This window comes from Galeopterus variegatus, unplaced genomic scaffold (genome assembly GCF_000696425.1).
Source record: "Galeopterus variegatus unplaced genomic scaffold, G_variegatus-3.0.2 Scaffold2992, whole genome shotgun sequence".
In the NCBI taxonomy this organism is placed as follows: domain Eukaryota; kingdom Metazoa; phylum Chordata; class Mammalia; order Dermoptera; family Cynocephalidae; genus Galeopterus; species Galeopterus variegatus.
In genome coordinates, this window is record NW_007729103.1 from 131,559 (window position 1) to 156,441 (window position 24,883).

Genomic DNA, 24,883 nt, shown 5'->3' on the forward strand with positions numbered 1-24,883 from the left:
CATTCTCTTCCTGTGGAACACTTTGGTGTATGTTGGTCCTTTTCATTTAATGGCCATGTCTCTTAATTGCTCTTTCATATTTTATCTTTCAATGCTATCTTCTGGATAATTCCCTCAACTCCATTTTCCAGGTACCTAATTCTTTCTTCAGCCATGTCTAATTTATTGTTTAACACATCTACTGCACTTTTAATTCTATTGGCTCTAAAATTCATTTGTAGAAATTCTGTTTTTAGTTTCCTTAATCTTTAAAAATTTTTTGATAATTCTTTTCTAATGTTTTCAAATTCTTCTTTAAGTCTTTAATTATTTTTATTATATTATCTTAAAAATTATACCTCATCATTCTAACGTGCAAGTTCTGGTGGGATTCAATCCCACTGGGTAGAGTGCGGCGCTTGGGAGTGTGGTGGCGCTCCCGCCGAGGGTTCGGATCCCATATAGAGACCGGTCCGCTCACTGGTTGAGCGCGGTGCGGGCGCGACACTGAGGGTTGCGATCCTGTTGCCGGTTGCGGTATGGGCGCGACACTGAGGGTTGCGATCCCGTTACCGGTCACAAAAAGACAAAAAGGAAAAAAAAAAAAAAGCAAATATGTTCCTCCAGAGTAGTTTTGCAATTGTTTCTGTTAGGTGCCCTAAGAGTATTACCAATCCAAGAATATGCAGGTAGTGAAAATTCAAACTGCAAGGCCATGGGTACAAATTCTCAAAAATATTTCCCTCCACACCAGTGTCCAAGCTAAGATATATAAGCTTCCTTTTCTTCCTATGACTACAGGCAGATTTCTCTCCCTATCCTTTCAGTTAGAATGTAGTTCCTGAGGACACTTTATGAGAAGGTCTCAGTTCCAACACCTCTCTCTCTTAAACTTGAGGCCTTACTTCTTGCCCAATTTAGCTATCAAAAGCCAAGCACCTTGTTTATAAAGAATAGCAAATTCCCCAGTGCAGCCCTAATGTTAGCTCACATGGGTAGTTCTAGCTCTCAGTTCCCTCTGTTTCTGTTCACTGAATATTTTCATTACTTTCTTGTGAATACGGCTATACAATTAGAAGGGTCTTTATTATATTTCATTCAACATTCCTAATTATTTTATACTGGGACATTTTTAGACTTTCTAGGTCATATTTCCAAAAGTGAGAGTTCTTACCCTCAGTCCCTAACACAGCAATGGTAGATTACTAGCTGTAAACTGAACTTTCAACAAAACACTCAATTGGGACTTTTGGGTTAGAAGGGACAAACTTTTTAAAATGTGTTTTCTAAATCCAAAGCATTGTTCTACTTTCACTGTGTATGTCCCAAGCATAAATTTTAGCATAACCACAGAAATAAAGAAAAAACCCTGGGGGCCGGCCCGTGGCTCACTCGGGAGAGTGTGGTGCTGATAACACCAAGGCCACGGGTTCGGATCCTATATAGGGATGGCTGGTTGTTCACTGGGTGAGCATGGTGTTGACAACACCAAGTCAAGGGTTAAGATCCCCTTACCGGTCATCTTTAAAAAAAAATAATAAATAAAAATAAAATAAAATAAATAAAAAAAAAGAAAAAACCCTGAAGTCCGTGGAATTTATTAAATTTCATCTCGTACCACATTGAAATGGAAAACAAAATTGTTAGAAATCTAGATAAGATACTCTACAAATCTTAGGGCTGACCAGTTACCTCACCTGATTAGAGCATGGTGCTGATAACACCAAGGTCAAGGGTTTAGATCCCTGTAGAGGCCAACCGGCAAAAAAGAAAATTCTCTACAAATCTTTCGTGTTTTATTATTTTAAAGTTATTCTAAAATTTTCATTTATTTTAAAATTATTCTTAAGTTACTATTTGAATTTGAATTATTTCAAATTAATAATTGTTCCTCAATTTCCTTGTATACAAAATAAAAGTATTTCTTTCTGGTAAATAAGATAATTGAGACAGCAAGAAAAAAGCCCTCTGGAGAAGCCCTGAGGTTCCTTCTCATGTATTGTAAAAATGAGAAACAGGAATGAAATTAGAAACAGGAAATATAGGTCAAACAGTACTTCAAAAGTTTACAAGAAAATTTTCAAATGGAAGAAATCCAAAAGGAGAGAAGATTGATTTATTTGTATCTGTACCGCTGTCTTTCTTCTTACTACAGAAACTATTCCTAGGCTAATTCTTCCACTTACGCACAGGAAGCCCTTCTCCCTAATCAAAGATTTTGCTCTTTTTTGTACTAGTAACATGCCCTCTTTACTGAGTAGTTCCTATCAATACATAAATATCCTGAAATCCATCCCTGGAATCCATATCCCCTTCAGGTACCACTCAATTTTTCTGACCCCCTTTTACAGCAAATGTCCTTGAAACAGTTATCTATATTTATTGCCACTTTTTCTCACCTTCCATTTACTGCCAACCCTACACTAACCCTGCCTATGCTCCAATCTCTCTTGAAAACAAAAACAACAACAAAAAACTCTTTTGAGGGTCACCAGGGCCTCCATCTTGTCATTTTCCAGTCATCACCTAAACCAACCTCTTAGCAGAATCAAAAATAGCTGATTATAGGGCCAGCCCGTGGCTCACTTGGGAGAGTGTGGTGCTGATAACACCGAGGCCACAGGTTTGGATTCCTATATAAAGATGGCTGGTTAGCTCACTTGGGAGAGCGTGGTGCTGACAACACCAAGTCAAGGGTTAAGATCCCTTACCAGTCATCTTTAAAAAAAAAAAGAAAGAAAGGAAATAGCTGATTATTCCTGCTTGCTTGAACCTGTCTTCCATGGCAGTCTACTCCCCTAGTTTTCCTTATAAATCACTAGTTATTTCTTCACAGTCTTCCTTGCTGGTTTCTCTTCATCTCAATCTCTAAATGTTGGAGTACTCCAAGAACCAACTCTTATCACTCATCTCTTCAGTATCTACACTCACTGTATGGGTGAGCTCGTCTAATCTCACGGCTTTTAATAACATCTGTATATTGCTGATGCCAGCCACAACTTCTCCTGCCCATTAGACTCATACATTCAACTAAGTACCTGACCAAATGAACATCTAATAGTCATCTCAAATTTAGTATGTCCCCCCACCCCAATCCTGGTCTTCCCTTCCTCCTTCCCATCTCAGTAAACAACACTACCAATAGCCTAAACAGCTCAGGCCAAAAATCTAGGAATTGTCTACTTCTCTCTTTGCCTCATAGCCCACACATCTAATTTATCCACATGAATCAATACCAATCAGCTCTACCTTCAAAACATTCTAAATCAGAACACATTTACCACTGCTCTCCTTGCTACCACTCTTGTCCACAGAGCAGCCAGTGAGCTGGGTTTTTTTGTTTGTTTGTTTTGTTTTTAAAGGATTTATTGAGATATAATTCACATACAATTCACCCATTTAAAATATGTTTAATGAATTTAAGTATATTCACAGTTATATGCAATCCCTACTGAAGTCAATTTTAAAACATTTTCATTACCTCAAAAAGATACTCCATACATATCACCTCCCTATTCTCCCAATATCCCCCAGCCATAAGAAACCACTAATCTATTTTCTGTCTCTAAAGATTTACCTACTCTGAATATTTCATATTAATACAATTATGATTTGTGGTCTTTTGTGCCTGGCATGTCACTCAGCATAATGTCCTCAAGGTTCACCTGTTGTAGCATGTACCAGTATCTCATTCCTTTTTATGGAGAATAATACTCCATTTTTTACCGTGTTGTTTATTCATTCTGCAGTTCATGGACACTTAGGTTTAGTTTTTTATATATCCTAGATACATGTACTCTATTAAGTACATGATTTATGAATACTTTCTTCCATTCTTGGGGGTTGTTTTTTTTAGTTTCTTGATAGTATCTTTTGAAATACAAAATATTTTAATGTCCAGTTTATCAATTTTTTTCCTCTGTTGCTTGTGCTTTTGATGTGATATCTAAAAATCCACTGCCAAATTGGAGGTCATGAAGATTTGCCCCTATGTTTTCTTCCAAGAGTTGTATAGTTTTAGCTCTTCCACTTAGTTCTTTAATCATTTTGAGTTAACTTTTAGAAATGGTGTGAGGTAAGGGTCCAGCTTCATTCTTTTGCATGTGGCTATCCAGTTGTCCTGGCACCATTCGTTAAAAAAAACTACGCCTTCCCCATTGTTTGGTCTTGGTATCCTTGCCTAAATTAGCTAACCACAGACACATGGTTTTATTTCTGGACTCCCAAATCTATTCCAGTGATCTACATGTCTATCCTTATACTAGTATCATACTGTCTCGATTACCATGGCTTTGTAGTAAGTATTGAAATTGTAAAGTGTGAGCTGTCAAAATTTGCTCTTCATTTTCAAGATTATTTTGGCTATTCATGGTTCCTTGCAATCCCATATGCATTTTAGAATCAGCTTGTCAGCTCCTTCATAGATGTTATCTGAGATTCTGATAAGGACTGCACTGAATGTGTAGATCAATATGGGGAGTATTGCCATCTTAACAATATTAAGTCTCTGGATATCTTTCCATTTACTTAGATCTTCTTTCTTTCGACAATGTTTTGCAGTTTTCAGAGTACAAATTGCACATTGTTAAATTAATTCCTAAGAATTTTTATTCTTTTCAATGCTTTTAAAAAAACAGAATAGTCTTCTTATTGTATTTTATGATGTTCATTGCAAGGTTATAGAAATTCAAATGATTTTTTGTATATTGATCTTGTATCTTGCAATCATGTTGAACTTGTTTATTAATTCTAAAAATTTCTCAAGTGGATTCCTTAGGATTTTCCATATACAAGATCAAGTTATCTGCAAATAGAGTTAGCTTTTACTTCTTCCTTTCCAATCAGGATGACTTTTATTTCTTTTTCATCCTAACTGCCCTGCCTATAACCTCCAGTACAATGTTGAACAGAGGTGGTAAGTGCAGACATCCTTGCCTTGTTCCTGAACTTACAGGGAAAAAGAATCCACTCTTTCACCATCAAGTACTAGCTGTGAGGTTTCTGTAGATCCTTTTATTAGGTTGAGAAGATCCGTTCTACTTCTAGTTTGAGTTTTTCTGTTTGTTTCGTTTTTTCATGAAAAGGTGTTGGATTTTTTCAAAGGCTTTTCTGCATCTATTGAGATGATCATGTAATTTTTGTTTATTCTATTGCTATGGTATATTAATTAATAGATTTTCTGATGTTAAACCAACCTTACATTCCTGGGATAAATTCCACTTGGTCATGGTATGTCATCCTTTTCATATTTATACACCAGCTGAATTCAGTTTGCTAGCATTTTGTCAAGGACTTTTGTGTCCACATTCATAAAAGATATTGGGTGTGTGGTTTCCTTGTGATGTCTTTGTCTCATTTTGCTACCAGGGTAATAATGTCCTCATAGAATGAACAGAAGTATTCTCTACTTTTGGGGAGAGTTTATGAAGAATGGATATGAATTACCAATTCAATCTCTTCATTTGTTATAGGTCTACTCAGACTATTTTATCAATTGTTAGTGCTTTCTAGAAATTTGTACATTTCATTATCTAATTTATCGACATACAACTGTCGATAATTCTTTTTATTATGTAAGGTCAGTAGTAATGTCCCCTTTCATTTCTGATTCTAGTAATTTGTGCCCTCTATTTTTTTCTTGGTCAATCTAGTTAAAGGTTTGTAAATTTTGTTGATCTTTTCAAAGAACCAACTTTTGGTTTCACTGATTTTCTGTATTTTTCTATTTACTATTTTGTTAATTTCTGCTCTGATCTTTATCTCCAATCTTCTGATTTTTTTAGGTTTAGTGTGTCCTTCTTTTACCAGTGTCTTAAGGTGGAAGTTTAGGTTAATGATTTTAGAGTCTTTCTTCTTTTTTTTGGCTTAAAACAACAGAAATTTGTCTCACTTTCTAGAGGCTAAGTACCAGATCAGGATGTTATGAGAATCATACTCTCTCTGAAACTTGTAGGAGAGAATACTTCCTTACCTCTTCCTTGCTTCTGGTGGTGTTCAGGTAATCTTGGTATTCCTTGGCTTACAGCTACATAACTCCAATCTCTGTCTTCATTATCACCTGGCATTCTCCCTGTGCATCTCTCTGTGTCTTCACATGACTGTCTTCTTATAAGGACACCAGTCATAGTGGATTAAATGACTACCCTACTCCAGTATGACTTTAACTTAACTAATTACACCTCCAACAACCCTACTTCCAAATAAGGTTATATTCTAAGGTACTAGGGGGTTAGGCTTCAACATACCTTTCTTTGGGGGGGGAGAAGGGGGAGGTACACTTCAACCCATATGTCTATGGATTTCTGCAGTGTCCAATAAGAATATTCAAAAAAGTAGATGGAGTAACCAGGGATCTTCAATAAAATAAATAAATAAAGAAGAGTCATATGGTCCAAGACAGCAAGAAGAAAATACATATTGATGTCTTCTCCCATTTGATACTACATTAAAAATACAGTGAAGAAATAAAAAACCCAAAGCTATGTCAAACACAAAAAAGGAACCATCAGTAGTTGAGAGATTTTAAAAGGTCTCTGAAAAAAACAGGATAGAGAACCGATTACTGATGAATGAATAGTGTCCACCTATACTGCTGATTTCTTCTTTCTTAACACAGGCTACAAATCTATAGTTATAAATTTCCCTATAAGCACTCCTTAAGCTATATCCCATAAGTTTTAGCATATTGTATCTTCAGTTTTCATTCATCACAAAGTGTTTTCTAATTTCCTTTATTTCTTTTTTTGACTTATTTAGAAATATGTTGTTTAATTTCCCCATATTTGTGAATTTACAGTTTTACTTCTGTTATTGATTGCTAGTTTCTGTCCCTTGTGGTTAGAATAATATTTTAGGTGCACTTGAGAAGTATGTATATTCTGCTATTGTTTTGTTTATCTTTCTTCCTATTACATTAGGCTATCACCTCAAATTTCACCTCAAGACCTTCTCTAAAATGGTACCTGCCATTCACTTTTTATTTTTCTAGTTTTACTGTTTTTTACTTATTCCTCCATATATTTATGAGAGTAAGAGTTTTCAAAATTTTAACAAAAATTTTTGAAGGTCAAGGAACAATCATAATTTCATTCACTCTTTATTCCCATATCCCACTTTGTTTTTCTTCACAGCACCTAAATTTACACAATATATTTATTTTCTTACTTGCTCAGAGCCTGTTTTCCAGAATAGAGTAAAAACTCTAGAAGGGGAGGGGCTTTGCCTGTGCTGTCCACCACTGTGTCCGCAGTACCTAGCACATAGTTATTACTCAATAAACATTTGTTGAATTAATGGATGTAAACAGGAATTGTTATATTTTTTAAATTACCTATATTTTAAGTAACAACTTTAACAGATAATCTACTTTTATTTATATCGATAAAGAGCAGAACAATAACCGAGTATGGGAAAAGAAGTAATAGTTGTTTATTTGGCTGAAAATAGGACGACAAACAGAAGTGGCCAGAGGCCAGGTATTTAAAGTTCCATTTCAATAATCCTAAAACTTATTTTTATAAATAGCACTGCTGACATGCCAGTACCCTTATACTACATACCCCAGGTCCAAAAGAAACAAGGACCTCTAATTCAATGGGAAAGTGAATACTAAAGTGAGAAATGTTTATACTATAACTACTAGTTTTGACAGTTAGGGCTACTGGACTATTTAGCAGAAAGTAATCAAAGTGAAAATTTGTCACTAAGCATAAACAAAACTCTTTAATGTAAAAAAAAAAAAAAAGAACATTATTTCCATGTTCTCACTTTTCCCCCATATCCCTTTCTTGATAAGGCCAAGTTTTGTAATAGGCTTAGCAAGGCTAAGCAAAATTAACTTAGGTTATGAAGTTTTACCTTAAGTCCTGTTTTCTCATCATCACTTCCATTATTTGTAGATGGTGTCTCATCTCCTTGCCTGGAAACCAAGACAAAATCTTCGCTATTAAGAGTAGATACTGAGTCTGAGGAGACACTGATTTTTCCAACTGAAGCCTTGTCATCCATAACTCAAGAATGAGTCTCAACTCATGAATGATTAATATTTTTTAAATGCCTGAAAAACAAAAACCATAAAGAAACTCATATAGAACGTCTGCCAGATATTCAACTATGCTCTAATTCTTACAAAACATATATGGAAAATACTTAAAAAAAAACACTTCCAAAATATTTTCCCAAGACTTTCACTATTTACAGTTTAGGGTTTTTATTCCAAGATAATAAGAGAATTTTATGCTATATAGGGCCAAGATATTTTGGACTTCAAAAAAATTAAATAAATAAAACACATTCCCTCCAAAATAACCCTGCCTATCTATGGTGATTTGCTTAGCATATATTGCAACTCTAGTCTTGGCCTCCTAATACAACGAAGTACTAAACTTTTGTTTTCTATCCTTCGATTTGTAAATTTGCATACAAAAATGAAAGTGAAAGCACTTGGTTATGGTGAAAGCAAAATAACAGGTTTTTCTAGCATTATTGATACTTAAATTTAAAATACTAAAGTGGCTTTAACAAACAAAACTTCCTATTAACACCCAAGAGAGATAAATTCAAGGCAGGGCAAGCATAAACTCTAGAGCTGGGCATATACCTTACATAGCAAGATATCAGAAATCCATTAAAAACTCAATCTTCCCACACCACGATTTCTTAGAACACAACTCAATATGAACATTACCTCATATGAGTCCCATGCCAAAAATTCCTAGCAAAAAGTAGAAAGACACGTCACTTATGAAAAGCCATTCAATTATTTATTGACTGCTGGAATAAAACTCAAACTTATCTACTATTTTAAAACCCGGTTCTAAGAATTTTGTGGCAATGTTTCTATTCAGTTGTCAAAACATCAACAGAATACAACATTATACTCAAAGAGTCTTACTATTAACAAAAGTAGCAACTTTATGTTCACCTTATACCTCAAAGAAGTAAGGTTCTGAAGTCCGTTTAGTGTCTCTAGTTTAAAAGTCCTGATTTATGCTTTGGATTTTAATTGAATATATATTTATACAGCATACACCATGTGCCAAGCACTATTTTCCTCTCAAAGACCTACATACAGATAAACACCTAGCAACAGGAGTTACGCAATTATAATTGGAAGAAAACTTAAAAATCATCAGTACACTGTTAAACAGATAAGGAAATGGCAACCTCAAGAGGAAAGGTAAGGTCATTTAACTAGTTAATAGCATAGCTAAGGCGAGCATCCTGGACTCTGCTGCTTTTTGTTTAAGCTAATTCCCCTGCTTAAAGGCTCTCATAGGTCTACATATTATAGGACCAAATCTAAATACAGTGTGGCATTCAAAAAATACTTCAAACTATACTTTTGAAAAAGTAAAAAAAGGTTTTAATTTCTCTATTCAATGAATACTCATTGACTATCTAGTGTATAAAAGGCAAGCTACGGTAAACAAAGAAATTAGATCCTTGTCCAAAGGAGTTTATAGTTTAGTAGAGAACAGAGGCAAATCATTCAGGTTAACAGGTTGATTTAGGGTAATGAAAACTATGGGAACATGTTGGGTGAGGTGCTAACTTAGACCTTTGCTAAGGATATACTTGTATACTTGAATACCTCCAGATATTTGTCCTTATAGGATCCTTCTCCTAGAGTGGTTTCCTTGCTACTGTACTTGATCAATTCCAACTCATCATTCATGATCCCAAACTCCTTCTCTTAGTAGTCTTTTCAGTGCACTTGCCCATTCTCACCTCAGAGTCAAATGAATTACTTCCTTTATTCTGTATGTATTCCATAGCATTTTACATTTGATTTCTTTATAGTACCTATTATGTTTTATAATTTGATGGTGAGTGCCTCTTATTGCAATCGTCACATCTCTATTTCACAGATAAGGAAATTAAACCTTAGAAAGATGATGTGACTTGTTCAACGTGATGTAACCAGTTAGAGAAAAAGACAAAAATTGAGCCTAGTAATCTGTGACTCCAAAGGCTGTGCTCTTCCCAGTAGATTATGATGCCTTTCTAAGGTGACAAATTTAGGCCTTGTCCCCAAACACTCAGTATTGCATAAATTGTTTTCATACTCAATCAATTAGGTCTTTTATCCACCTTTTAAAATGTGATTAACAGTAGGAAAATTGTCTAAAGCTATGATCTCAGAAACATTTATAACTTTGTATAATACTCTGGACTCACACACAATGTTTTTCGATATTTACACTACAGAACTGAGATGACTTAGCGGGCTCAAAGTTCACCTATTTTCTTTGAGGAGGTGACAGGAAAATACACTTTATAAGATACTTTACTGTTTGTTTTGGCAACTGAAAATAACTGAATCACTCAGCGGGAATGAGGTTTATTGAAATACTCAGCACAGGAAAAATCATTCAATAAGACTACTCTTTTCAGGCCTCCATGGACAGAGGTGAACAGGGAGTTCAAGAGTTCCATAAGTTCTGGATAAGACCACACCTTCCCTGGCCTCCCCAATGAAGAGGTGCCCCAGAATTTGGTGCATCTCTGGCAATATTCTCGAGATTCACAACCTGTCTTGAGAATAATAAGGAGTAATTCTGTTTTGTTTTTGATCACTACTTACATTAGTTACTACAAGAAGCCCCCTACTTTAATTCTTTATCCTTCAGACTATAAATCTAATTCCCACCGACAATAAAGTACAAACTTTCTCCATGCTATGATTTAAATGTGCCCCCCAAATTCCATGTGTTGGAAACTTAATCCCCAAATCCACATCTTGATGGCATTTGGAAGATGGGTCCTTGGGAGGTAATTAGAATTAGACAGGGTCAGCAGGGTGGAGCACCCATGATGGGGCTTTACAAGAAGAGGAAGAGTGAGTGACGTGAGCTGGCATGCTCTTGCCCTCTCACAATGTGACACCCTCCGCCAAGTTACGAAGACCCTCACCAGATGCAGCCCCTCGACCTTGGACTTCGCAGCCTCCAGAACTGCAAGAAATAAATTACTTTTCTGTATAAGTTACCTAGTCTGTGGTATTCTGTTACAGCAACAGAAATAGACTAAGATACTCCCTCAAACACCCTGCACTGCCATTCCCCTTTCAACCTTTCTCCATAGCAACTATCACCATTTGATATACTTTAAATTTTAGTCATTTGTTTGTAAATATCATGTAACCTAAGCTCCATGAGGGCAGGATTTTTGTGTTTCATTAACTGCTGTATCCCTAGCACCTGGAACAATGCCTGTCACATAGTAGGTACCCAAACCTAAGTAGGATAAATGGCAAATGAAGACAGAAAAGAACAAGAGCCAACCAATGAAAAAGTAAGACCACCTTTCATAAACTGACAATAAGAATAGCAGTCATTTTTGTGATGGTGAAGCACACAATTAGGAGTCAGGATAAACCCAAGTTAAAATACTGATTCTACTACTTACTAATAGCATGAGCATGGACACACTGAACCTCAGTAAGAGAAAATGTTTTATTATCTATCTCATACAACTATTGCAAAAATTACTAAAGACTATAGGAGGGTACTTTGAAAAGTTCATGGAAAAACAGAATTAAAAGACAATATGAATCTTTCCGTGAACTTTTTGAAGTACCCTCATATATGTAAAGCATTTAACAAAACATTATAAGCACCCAATATTTATAGCTTTTCAAAAACTAACTTCTAATTTTAAAAAGTTTAGTATATATTAACTGATTTAAATATATCCAATTTAGGAAACACATTATTGGGGCAAAAATATACACCTTTCCTAATTTCACATTCTCATTTGTTTATACCTAAATAAACGCAAAGGAATACTTTGAATAAAAATGCCTTTTCTTTGTAAAATACAAAGGAATAAAGGGTACACGTTTTTTTAAATCTCATTTCTATAAAATAGAGCAAGTATCTTTAAATAAGGTAATATTCACATGAATACCCTGGAATTTGGTAGGCACTCCTACTTTGCCTCCTCCTTTTACAGAAGTGATAAGCCTAGACCCTTGTAATGTGTCCATTTACCAATAGAGCCAGGTTGGTGAGTGCAAGTTCAGAGATGCTTACTTCTCTACATCTCTTTGATGAACGTTTTGCCCAAATTACTGCTCTGTGCCATAGTGACAATTTTAGGCTCAATTATGCACTTTTGCAAAGACCACAGCAAAAAATGCAAGTCAATATTGCTGAATAAAAGATTCATATTCATTCTCAATCTCCTCTTAAACACTCTAGACCCAACTAATGGAGAATGAAATGGCAAGAACTGGCCATGATAAAGGCTCTTTTGACAGCCTTTCAAAAGCAGCCAGCTCCTGGATAATCAATGTTTACTTTTTTAAAACTTGAGCTATTTATTTATTTATTTTTGGACAGAGTACTATCAGATATTTGTATTGTTTCTGGTTATAAACATCATTCTGAGCAGTAACATACACAGTAACCATGCAGTAGCATGGATTTGCTAATGTGTAATTAGTAGAGGCAAAAAAAACCCTACAAAATAACTGCCTTCTAGTGACCTGCCGGCTTAATAAGAGGTGTGGGTGATACTCATAATTGAACTCGACACACTTGAGACAGACAAAACATGCTAGTGCCCAGCCACTAGCCCATAACTTGGTTCACCTTTATTTCCTTAGTTTTCTTGAAACTTTCTGCCTGAAGGAGGAGTATTAATTGCTTCCACATCTACCACTTCAGTGGAACTCCCCACCCACTAAACAGTCCCTCTCAAAAATCCGACTCCCCTACTTCTTGCCAACATTCACTGAACCTCCTCTTTTAAAAACCATAAAGTAACACTAAATCAAACCCCAAGAATTCTTTCAGTTCTCATCTTTCTTCTACCTGCAGAAGTAAATGAGAATGCTGGCCATTTCCTTATTCTGAAACACTTACCATTTTGCTTCCATTTTCTAGCTCTGGCTACCTTTTTTTAGTCCTCATTTGGGTTCCTTTTCTTCTGCCTATTTTTTAAATTCCATCCTTATCCCTCTTGTCCCTAGCTATCTCATTAGCTAACATGGTTTTATCTTTCTATTATATGCTGATAATTAATACACTAGCCCTATCTTTTCTCTTGAATTCCACATAGGTATTTGTGTTATGTTTTCTTTCTTTTCTACTCTATTGAATATCCGATATGTGTTTGGCACTAGGTATAGTGTTATGGTGAGAAATAAAAGATACTCCTTACCTTTGACAGGCTTACGGTGGTTGAAAAAATGGATTAGTATACAAGTACTTGTAATACAGTATAGTGCTTGATATAATAAAACATGGAAAGAATGTTATGAGAATACATAGCTCTACTACATATGTCCCACAGTCATCTCAAAACCAATTCCATGTGTCCAAAACCAGACCATTTAACCCCTTCACATCACACAAGCATTTTCTTCCTCCTAGGTTCTCTATCCTCATTAACAACCATAGATCCAAGACAAACATAAAAAAAAAAAAGCAAAAGCAAAAAACTTTACTCCTCACTCCTTTTCTAATTCTCCCTTGGAAATTTAATGAATGTTAGATCCAAAACATACCCCAAAATCTATCCTTTCTCTGCCATCCCTCATGTCTCTGACTTGTATTTTATTTCCTTTCAATGTGGCTGCAACAATTCTTCCTTTCTAGACTCTCTCTAATCATTATCTAGCTCACGTAGTTAATTTCTAAAGGTTAGACTGACCATATATCCCACCTTTCCTCTAATCGTCATCCATATCCCTAATCACATGCATGTAGGGATAATGTTCCTACATCATACTGACTGAAAATACAATAAAATCCGAACTCCTTATTATCATTTAGTTCAAAATACGGATCCAATCTACCCTTCTAGTCTTATCTCCTTCTGTCAAAACATACCAGACAACCCACCAGGTATGTCATGCATTTTCATACTTTCAAGCCTTTGCATAGGCTGCATATTAAGCTAGGAATGTGTCTTTGTTTCCCTGGTTAGCCTTTCTCCCCCAACAGCAATCTAGTGATACAATCAAGTATTCAACCTCTCCCTTCTGCAATGTTCATCATTTCCTGCTAGGGCTCCTAAGGCTTTTTGTTTGTTTTTTAGTTCTATCACCAAATTATAGCATTTACCACACAGTAAAATGTCACATCTCTTTTCTACTTGACTGTACTTATTAATCCATTCATTCCAGAAACAATTACTAAGTATAAACCACCATGCCAAATGCTGGGAATTCAAAGGGCACAAACACAGTGCCCCTGAATTACTTGTGGATAGGGATCTATGTTTTATTCATATTATCTTCAAATCCTTGCTTACTGGTAGTGCTCAATAAACTTGGTTGGTTGAATATACTTAATCAGAATTTAACTAGTAGGGTCTAAGTAATGTGAGGAGGACAAATGACAAATATGCTATACTACATGCATGTGATTAGGGATGTTGATGACGATTAGAATGAAGAGACTCAAAAAGAACTACACTTGAATGTGCCTGACTGAATCTTCACGTCCCTAACTGTCACAGTCAAGAAATACTTAAAAAACACCGAGTCACAAAACATACCTTGGATTCCCTTTGAACCAAACACTCTTGTCACTTCCCTCCCAGTCCCCATCATTGTTGTTGCTCAGTCAGTAAGCAAATGAATACAGCTTTAGGGAATCTTAAGGGGAATGCTTAAGATCTTGCTAAATCTAAAGAGAAAACAATACTTATTAGTTCTTGAGTGCCAATTATATGCCCAACATGATACTAAATCATGATACATGATTACTAATTTGCACACTAACCTTGCCAGATGGGTATTAAGTTCATATGACAAACTGAGACTTAGGCAGTAAGTTGAGTAACTCGCTTAAATTCACAGAGAAAATTGTGGAACTTGATTCAAACCCAGGAAATCTAGGTGCCTCTGTCCTTTTCTGGATTGCATCTCTCTCCTCCTCCACGTCCCTATCTCCATTTTCTACCCATTCCAATCCATCCTCTATGCTGATCCCAGCTGTATCCTTCTAAAATTCAGATCTGATAAGATTAGTCTTTGTTCAGAAAAAGAACAAGACAGGAAGTAGCAAAAGAATCAAGTCTCAAAGATTCTGTAGCAGGCCAATTCCTGTGGGTTTGCAGCCCTTTAAAATCAACCAAGCAAGGTACAAACAAGCTACAAAAATCACATTAGTCTCAACTTATTTCTTTCTTCCCTACCTCTAAACTTTGTTTCCCTGCACTGGTTTTCACAGGAATTTTTCACAGCCTATCCCTAGAGAGGGTGGGACAAATCTAACAAAACTTAATAGAACATTATCCCTTTATAAAAATTAATTTCTTTCCACCACTACTAATTGCTATACAATAGATGAATCTTTAAGTCTGACTCTGAATTTGGGGGTTGTTTCTTTGAATTATTTTAGTGAGTCAAGAGAACCATATCAATTTAAGCTTTCTGATTAATTTCAGCTTAGCTTAAAAACCAAAACCAAAATAAAACAAAACAACCATCTTGAGTCTATCTGCACTTACAGGCAAGAAAAACCAGCTTATCTAAAGGTCACTCAGGCAAATTTTAACCTAGGATGCCTGTAACAATTTATTCCTTTAAAGTATTAAATGACTTTTAGTTCAATTTAAATTGAATTTCAATTTTTAATTCAAAAAAAAAATCCTGAAATAAGGGAATATAGGAATTTGTAAGACAAAAGTGAGTTTAAAATTTTTTTTTACAGGTTACAATCTTCTGCATGGTGGTTATATATACATAACACAATGTTACCATCCTGAAATAAGGGAATATAGGAATTTGTAAGACAAAAGTGAGTTTAAAATTTTTTTTTTACAGGTTACAATCTTCTGCATGGTGGTTATATATACATAACACAATGTTACCATTTTAGCCACTTATAAGAGTTCAGTTCTGTGACACTTTAAGTACATTCACACTGTTGTGCAACCATCACCACCATCCGCATCTAGAATGTTTTCATCTCTCCCAGCTGAAACTGTGTGCCCATTAACACTAACTCCCCAATCTCCCCTCGCCCTAGCCTATGGCAACCACCATTCTACTTTCTCTCTCTATGAATCTGACTACTCCAGGTACCTCCTATATGCAGCGTAATCATACAATATTTGTCCTTTTGTAACTGGCTTATTTCATTTAGTATAATGCCTTAAGGATTATCCATGTTGCAGCATGTGTCAGAACTTCCTTCATTTTTAAGGCTGAGTAATATTCCATTTTGTGTATACATTTTGTTTATCCATTCATCCTTCGATAAAAATAAAAGTTTTTAAAGCCTGACTGCAACTCTGTAGGATCTTTAGGATAAAACATAAAATTGATACAATGAAGTGCCTAAAAGAGAGCCCATGTTTTCAGTTGCTTCACTTTCTCATGAGTAATCAAGTTTATTAGATTTTTTTTTTTTTAAGTTAACAATCTAGTATAACAGAAAAAAACACGACTACGAGCGGAACTCTTGGGTCTTTTTTTTTTTTTTTTTTTAACTTGGACATTGTCCTGGCTTCAGTTACAAAAAATAAAGGAATTGAACCCCTACTATTTGTGATTGTTAGTATCCAAGAAAGGGAAGAAAAATATCAGATGCTTTCCAGTACAATTCCATGAGGTAGACAAAAGTAACTCTATTTTTACAAATGAAGAAACTGAGTCTCAGAGTGATTAAGTAGCTTACCCTCAGTCATATACTAAGTAAGTACAAGATGTGGGATATCCATACCTTTCTGATCCCCAAATTTATACACTCCCCACTATAGAGGTAAGAGGTAAGATGAGGGAGTAAGAGGTAAGATGAGGAAATAAAATGCACATAAAACAATTCATTTAACTCTGTGCTGATTATTGGAGAGCAATGATGTTGATACCTGAAAAAATAAAACCATGTAAATGGTTTTCCCATGTTCCTGTGGATATTTCAGGAAAACACATTCAGTTTTTTCCAGAACTCTAGCTATGCTGGCTTTATGCCACTTCAACACAATATCTCTGAAACTAAATATTTAAATTGTTATTTAGATGTCTTTCTACAATAGAAACTACGCCCTGGGAACACAGGGAAAATTAGCTTAATATTAATGTCCTACTCATTCACAAGTCAGATTATATTCCTGACCTTGCTATTATAGATTTTTTTAAAAAAAAGCATCCTTGTCTTTACTTTTTCTGAACAGACTTTTAAAACTTAATTTACATCAGCATTTTATAAAGATAAAAATATGAATATTTTTAAGCAACGTAGGGTTGTCCAAAGACTTTTCCTCCGTTTAAGGCCATTAGTTGGTATAGTTCCTTCTCATCCACAATTAATGAAATGAATGTATTCCATTTAGAACATCCACCTGTCTGCACTTAGATCTGAAATGTTTGCATTATTCACTTCTCCTTAATCTATGTGAATTTAATGCCAAGTAAGTAAATCATGTGATAGATGACCAAAGCCTGCTAAATGTAGTAGATATGGTGTCTCTTTTCCGTGACTCCCGTTTGATTTTCAGAGCAACAGGCAAACACAAATTTTTGGCAGAAGACATGCTTTCTGTGTGTTCTATATGAAAAGTCCATAGTTACAGGAATAGGGGAACATTTGATAAGTGGGTCAAACGGGGTGGCAGTCAATAAGCATTTACTGAGACTTTCATACCACTGAAGTGGGCACTATGTAAGAAGATACAAAATTCACAAATATTTAATTAGTTCCACATATGTTTGTAAAACTATCTGAAAAGATCTTTTCTTACAACCAAAAACAAAACAATAAAAATAAGATTTTCTGCTAGGGGATAATTTATAATATAAATACTATCTTTTGAGGTTAGACAGAAATCAAGAGTTCTCCTGAATTCATGGAGAATTCAACAGGTAACTACAATAAGGATATAACCATTTCTCTTCTGCAGATACATCAGAGGTCTAGGTATAGAAAATCATGTGTCACAGCAAAAGAGGTTTACATGACATATTCCTCACACTGCCAGAATCAGTCTGTCAGCATACCTTCCAGGGTACTAGAGAGTATATTACCTCTATGATAAAAATATTAAAACAATCAACTCATGGCTCTTTCCATTAGTATTAGACAAATGCCCAACACTTACCAATTTAGCCTTTAATGTTGTCTGTTATTACTCTTAACAATATTTAAAATATGTTCCCAAAGAAAGATTCTACATATCAATTTCTTTAACTGATACAAGGGTGTAATATTATGATATGTACGTTTTGGATTTCATCCACGGTTCCTGGCTTTCTATCTTGGAGCTGGCTGTAAAAAAATTCTCTGCCCTACTTTGTCTGATTGTAGTTTTGTAAGATTCCCATTTCAGGGGGGGTCCTACCCCATACCTGGAAGATGCTGCCCAGAAAGGCCAAGAAGTATCTGAACAAACAGGCCTTGCTGGGTTTCCCCATCCAGTCTGTTAGTGTTAGATCACACCCTTTTTGTCCAATCACATTTCTACAGTGCTGTCCATACTTCAATCATGCCCATGTAATGAAATTGCTTCCATTAAAACCCAAGAGCACAGGGTTCAGGGAGCTTCTGGATAGCTGAATATGTGGAGGTTTCTGGAGAGTGGTGCACCTAGGGAGGGTATGGAAGCTCCGCACCCCTTCCCCCATATCTCACCCTACGCACCTCTTCATCTGTATTGTTTGTAATACCCTTTGTAATAAACCAATAAACATGTTCCCCTGAGTTCTGTGAGCCACTCAGCAAACTAATTGAACCCAAGGAAAGGGTGGTGGGAACCCCAATTTATAGCCAATCAGTCAGAGGCAGATGCAAGCCCCAGGTTAAGTAGGGGGCAATCTTATGGGACCTGACACAATCTCAAGGTGGATACTGTTGCAATTAAATTGGAGGACACCTAGCTGGTATCCCCTGATTTGCCTGGTGTGTGGGGGAAAAAACCCACACATTTGGTCACAGAAGTCTATCTTCTGTGTTGATTATTATGCTGTGAGTTTGTGTTTTACCAAACAAAAGATCATCCTCAGAAAAGAGAAAAAAGGATTATAATGATAGGTTGTTGATTATAATTACCTAAAATTTATAAATAAAGAAAAAACAGAAGAGAGAAAGTTTAAAAATAGTCATGTTACTGTTAAAGTTTGAGTTTAATAACATTACATTAAGGTTACCACAGAGACCCGACCCTCGTCCCCCAACCAGGCACACCACTGCTGCCACAGGGCCTGCCCAAGGTCCTGAGGTATGGAGCGGGGGACCGGACCCCTCCCCCCACAACATGGCACACCACTGCTGCCACCAATAACTAGGTAAGGAACATGCCATAAACATCACCTCCATGTGGGTGGCCCACCGCAGCCACCACAATAATCACAGCTACCATGAAAGCAGCTAAACACCACAACCACCACGCAGATGGTCTACCAGCCACTGGAGTGCATTGACACAAGGAGAGTCACCAGCAGAGACCAAAGAAAAGAAGAGGATGTCTCTCTCCACAAAGCCCATTTCAGAGTGACAGAAGAAGCATCTGCTCTACAATAATACTGGGGGACCTGAACACACCTCTCAGCATTGGACAGATCATCTAGGTAACAAATCAACAGAGTAACCATTACTCTTTCAGAAGGAGAGAAGAAATCTAGGGTTATCAGAGGTGGGGGAGGGTGGGGATGGGGAGAGATTGGACAAGGGGCATAAAGAATAAGTACAATTTGTATCATATATATGCTAGTTATATCGATTTGATCAACATATGTCAACGTTGAACCCCCAAAATATGTATAATCAATTATGATTCAATAAAAATTAAAATAATAAAGTTACCACAGAAACCCATTTGTTAATAAACCTTAAAAAACGGAGAAAAATTTACTGCTGTGAAGACTTACTGATCCCAAGGAGTACCAGTTTATAACACAAATGCTGATGCAACCTTAACTGGAAATACATAGATAGCTGTGCATTCACTCTTGAAAAGGTGCAAACCTTCAAATCTGGCAGCACAGCAATTCAATTGGGGAGACATATTTCTCATGTTTTAAGGCCAAGGTAATACACACAACTTAATGTCAAGAATGAACTGAAAGACAGGTTTAGGGCTTTATTTTACTTTTTTAGTGATCAGAAAGAGATTTATTGGGGAAAGTTAGGCCTTATGGAGCACTATTCTGATAGAAGAATAATCTTCAGAAAATTCTCACTGATGACTACCTCATGGTATTATGATTGACTTGGAAAGAGAAGGGAAACTTCCAGGCCAAATTCTATAAACTAACGTGTTCATAACTTGCATGCTTCCATATTTGGTCAGACAGTCTTTACACATGAAGAGATACAAAGCTATTAGGGTCAACTAGAGTGGTTACAATATAAGTTTAAGTGTCTATCCAATACTGTTTTGACTTACAAGTTTTCTGAAGAATAACAATCTCAAGATAACACAAAACTGGGGGTGGAGAGGCGGTGACCAATGTAACCAGTTCATGCTAAAAATCAAAGAGCTGTTAAATTGATATTGATTTTTTGTTTGTTTTTTGAGGTATGCCTATGAGCATCAAGTCCTTAGCCTTGGATTTTCTTTCCTGAGGATCTAACTATGAAAAACCAGTAAAACAAGGCAATTACATACAAAGCAACAAAATGTCATGCCAAACTCTGTTTTATGTACATTAGTTAAATTAGCACTTTAAAAATATTTGGGTTCTCTCTCCAAGAAACACTATTTAAGAGTGTTGTATTCATTTATTCCACATGCTTGAGAAGTCTAACATCTGATTATATTGAAAATTACAAAGATAACATTATGGGAAGCCAATGTCAGAACTTTAGCACAATAGTATTTTTATAATGATATTCAACAGCAGCACTGATTTAAACTAATTGTTTTCTGACACCTGTACCCGAAGATAACTTGTTAGAACAATTACTGGGAAATGATGAGACCTTCAAAGTAGGAAACAAACTCAATAAAAAACTTCTTTAAAAGATTGAGGGCTGTAAAGTTTGGTTATATTAAGTGGGAAATCATGTCCCCTCATGTAGATAACGTAGATAATGTGCATAATACATTTATCTTAATATGCAGCAGAAAAGGTAGGAAGCAGGTGTCTTTACTTTTTTTACAGAGTCACACTATATTACTATTTAATCACTTGTAAACTGCTAACAAAATACTATGCCAAAAAAGTCAAAACGCATATAGCTGATAGGTTAACTTTCCAGACAAATATATACTTTATTAACACCAATAAGTTGACTGTAAACGGAGCTATAAAACTGAAACAATGAAAAGGAAGTGTACCACAACATAGCAATATTTCAACTTTGAGTTAATACTTTGTATTAAAGCTACATGTTAATTTTTAATGTTACTAACACATACAAATTAATCATGGATTCAAATTTTATTAATACAAACTGAGGTCTACAAAGGAAGATCATAAAGGACATTCTCCCCTATTTATTTTCAGTTTTTTTTTTTGGTCCTTTTTGAGACCGGCTGCACCGCGCTCAGCCAGTGAGCGCACCGGCCATCCCTATATAGGATCCGAACCCGTGGCAGGAGCGCTCCTAGCGCCGCACTCTCCCGTGTGCGCCACGGGCTCAGCCCTTATTTTCAGTTTTTTTTTTTGGTCCTTTTTGAGACCGGCTGCACCGCGCTCAGCCAGTGAGCGCACCGGCCATCCCTATATAGGATCCGAACCCGTGGCAGGAGCGCTCCTAGCGCCGCACTCTCCCGTGTGCGCCACGGGCTCAGCCCTTATTTTCAGTTTTTATAAGTAACCTCTACTTAAAAGTTTTCAATGTATATTGAATAGCACCCTATACAAACTTGAATTAAGGCAACAGGTCCTTCATTTCAGAAAGAAAAGAAAAAAGAAATCGGATGTGCACTTCCTTGGGACCTACCTTTGTCCCCAAATACTTTTCAAACATCAGTTTAATGTGACAAACACAGCTCCATTCACCCTCCATTGGTTTTTTTTTTCTTCCTAAAAATCAAAGCAGCTGGAAACACACTACTTACTACTCCAGTCACATATATGTGAATACAAGTGTGTTGATTTGAATGAAAATATCAAATGAATGGTGAAACGCTGTCCATAACCATTTTTTAACAAAAAACAAACAAAAAAACTCATCTCAAACTCAAGTTGGAACATGGTTTTAAACTAACGGAGCATCAGCAGCGGGAACACTGAACAGTCTCTTAGGACATTTGCTTTCAGGATAAAATCCTGGAGTATAGGTACGTAGATTCTTGCAAGAGCAGGCGCAGATGATAAACCGTCTGGATGTTAGAAGAGTGGGAACCAAAGTACTACCAGGCAATGGACAGCGAACTCCTGAAGTCTGGGGTTATCCTTTGGCTCAACACATAAAACCCTGAACGTTGCTGGGAATCGAAAGACACAGCAATAAGGTTTGGGGGCTGACGCTTCCAGGAGACGGGAAGAGTAGCATTCCAGGGACACTTTAATTACAGCAAGGGAACATGACACAGAAGGTCCAATACGAGCTGGCTGAGCAATACCGTAAGAAAACGAGTCTTTCAAATTAGGGGCAGCCCAGGAAGCCAGACTAAGGCCCAAGCCAACCTAAATCACAGATACAGGCCTAGTGGGCAACAGGGAGAAACTGAGGCAGAGGCAGCGTCCAGATTCCCAAATAGGGCCGAACCCGAAACATGTAAGTCAACACACAAACCGGCTTCGCTGGGGGGCCACAGGGAAGGCCGCACACGCAGGACTCAGAACAGAGACACCCACCCAGACAGGGGGAACCGGTTTGGGCAGGGGCTCCCGGAACGTCCCAGCCTGCGCATGCGCCCTCTCCCCTCCGCCGCACTCCCCCTCCCCCCAATCACGGCCACCCTCACAACTCGGCCCGTCGAGGGAGCTGAGCGCAGCCCCAACGGCCCAGCCCCGTGGGGTGATAAGACAGCTTGACCCCCCGTAGGGGCCGTCGGAAAATCTCCCAAGGTTGGTGGGTAGGAGGTGGGAGGAGGAGAGGAAACGAGGCCCTACCCGACCCGCCGTCTCTTCCTCCGCCGCCAGCCGTTCGCCGTTCCCGAGGCTCCGCCGCCTGGGCCTCCCCAGCCGCCCTGCCCCCGCCCTCCCCGCCCCCTACTCACGTGAGGGCACCTTCTTCCGCCCTCCGCCCCGCCTCCTGCCCCGTCCCATAGGCCTGGGGATGATAACAGCGGCCCCATTGGCCCAACACAGCGGCGAGGAGGGGCTTCCTTTCCTCTGAGCGCCACCTGGGCTTTCAGCCCACCTCAGGCTGGTGCGCCTGCGCGGAGTGTGCCCGCTGGGAGCCGGACCCAGGGCTGTGCTCGGGCAGGGTCTGGGGCTTGGACCCACAGCAATTGTGTGACTGCAGCAAGGACTGGGAGCGGACTGGGTAGCACTCGTTGAGTCTAGATGGGGATAACACTCCAAGGAGCACTGGTGCAAGAGCAAGGAATCCCCTGTTCACCTTCCATGTTCAAGTCCTGTTTGAAAAGCAGCACTTAACCGTGTGACTCAAACCACCTGGCGTTTATAAAAGGCGCGCAGTGTGCCAGGGATTGTGATAGGTCTTTTTACGGGTATTTCATTTCAGCTTTACCACAAACCTGTGGGAATGGTATGACTTTTCTAATTTTATAGAGTGCAGCCTAACTTACAGAATTCAGTCTAGAACTCAAAACTTCTGACTCCGAAGTCCAAGGACCGCTGGTACAACACAGTTGCCTTGAGGTACTGCAAGCACAGAAGAGGCCAGAGATGAACAAGGTTGTTTCGGACTGACTCAAAGATGGAGACTTTAATTAAAAATCATTCAAAGGTAAAATACAGAGCAAGAGCAATAGTGAAGACTAAATTCCCTGTCCTGAGTGCATTTACAGTGTATCTGGGAACAAAAACAAGGATTATTAAAGGTGCTACTTAAGTCTTGATAATTTTTAAAATAATTCCACAGCCTCTCCCTTATTCTCCCCCTGTCTTTATTCAAATGGCATATGCTCTTTTCCTGATGAATGAGTCATGTGCAATGTTTTCCGGTGGATACTGCATCCAAATCAAGAGAAAGAGCAATGCAACAGCTGTGCTTTATTAGCCTCTTTTAGTGACTTTATTATAATAGATGTGGCTGCACCCCTGCGGGAAAATAGTTTTGCTGCGTTTCTCCTTATTCAGTTAAGTAATACACACCCATTTTAAAGTACTCATATAATACAGTATTGGGAAGAAAGTAAAATCCCCTGAACTCTTGACATCCTGAAAAAAACCATGCTTAATATTTTGGTAACCATAAGTTCATGTATTTCTTGATTCAGATGTACATCCCAAATATATATGTAAATCTTAACATAAATTTCTAAAATTAAATTTTATTATACAATCAGTACAATATGCCTTGGAGAAAAATAGAAAATAGAGACAAGCTAAAATAAAAAATAGAGAGATTGCATCCCACCATCAATGTTATTACTTTAGTGCATTTCCTTTTGTGTGTGTATATATATTTTTGTCAAAATGAAATCACACACTTCAGTAATCTGCTTTTTTCAATTAACAGTAAGTACCTGTTTCCTATATCATTCAAATTTTCTGTCAAGCTAAGAATATAGTTATAGCTGGTTTTCCCAATTCAGTAATATCATTTCAGGAAAACTTCCTCTCATATAATACCTAAACTATAATCAAATAGGCTGTTGACCAAATCGTAGTTTTCTATAACTAGCATTCCCATATCAGTATCCAGCCCAGGGTCACACATTAAATCTGGTTCCAGCCTTCAAGTATGGCACTTAAGAAAAAAATTAAAAGACATTGGCTCACTGCAGAAATCAGGCCACTTGAAGTACAAAATTTCTGGATTTGAATGACTGCTTCCTCAATAAGTCATAGTTTGTTCCTTTAAGCCTTGTATGTCCTGCAAACTAGAAGTTATATCTGAAGGCTCAATTGATTCAAGTCAAACAT

At 37.2% G+C, this 24,883-nt stretch overlaps 1 protein-coding gene across 2 annotated transcripts in view; it reads right to left on the minus strand.

Moving 5' to 3' along the window:
• RABGAP1 (RAB GTPase activating protein 1) overlaps positions 1-23,024 on the minus strand; it is a 146,523-nt gene extending 123,499 nt beyond the window's left edge. The window contains exons 1-2 of one of the 2 annotated variants that reach the window (XM_008583665.1): positions 22,940-23,024; positions 7,837-8,035 (exon numbers count right to left, since the gene is read on the minus strand). In XM_008583665.1, the coding sequence (XP_008581887.1) occupies positions 7,837-7,986 (150 nt within the window). In that variant the 5' untranslated portion in view covers positions 7,987-8,035; positions 22,940-23,024. Of the gene's footprint in view, positions 1-7,836; positions 8,036-22,619; positions 22,693-22,939 lie in introns of those variants that run through there. The other variant, XM_008583666.1, reaches the window with a different exon arrangement.
• Positions 23,025-24,883: the final 1,859 nt, after the last annotated feature.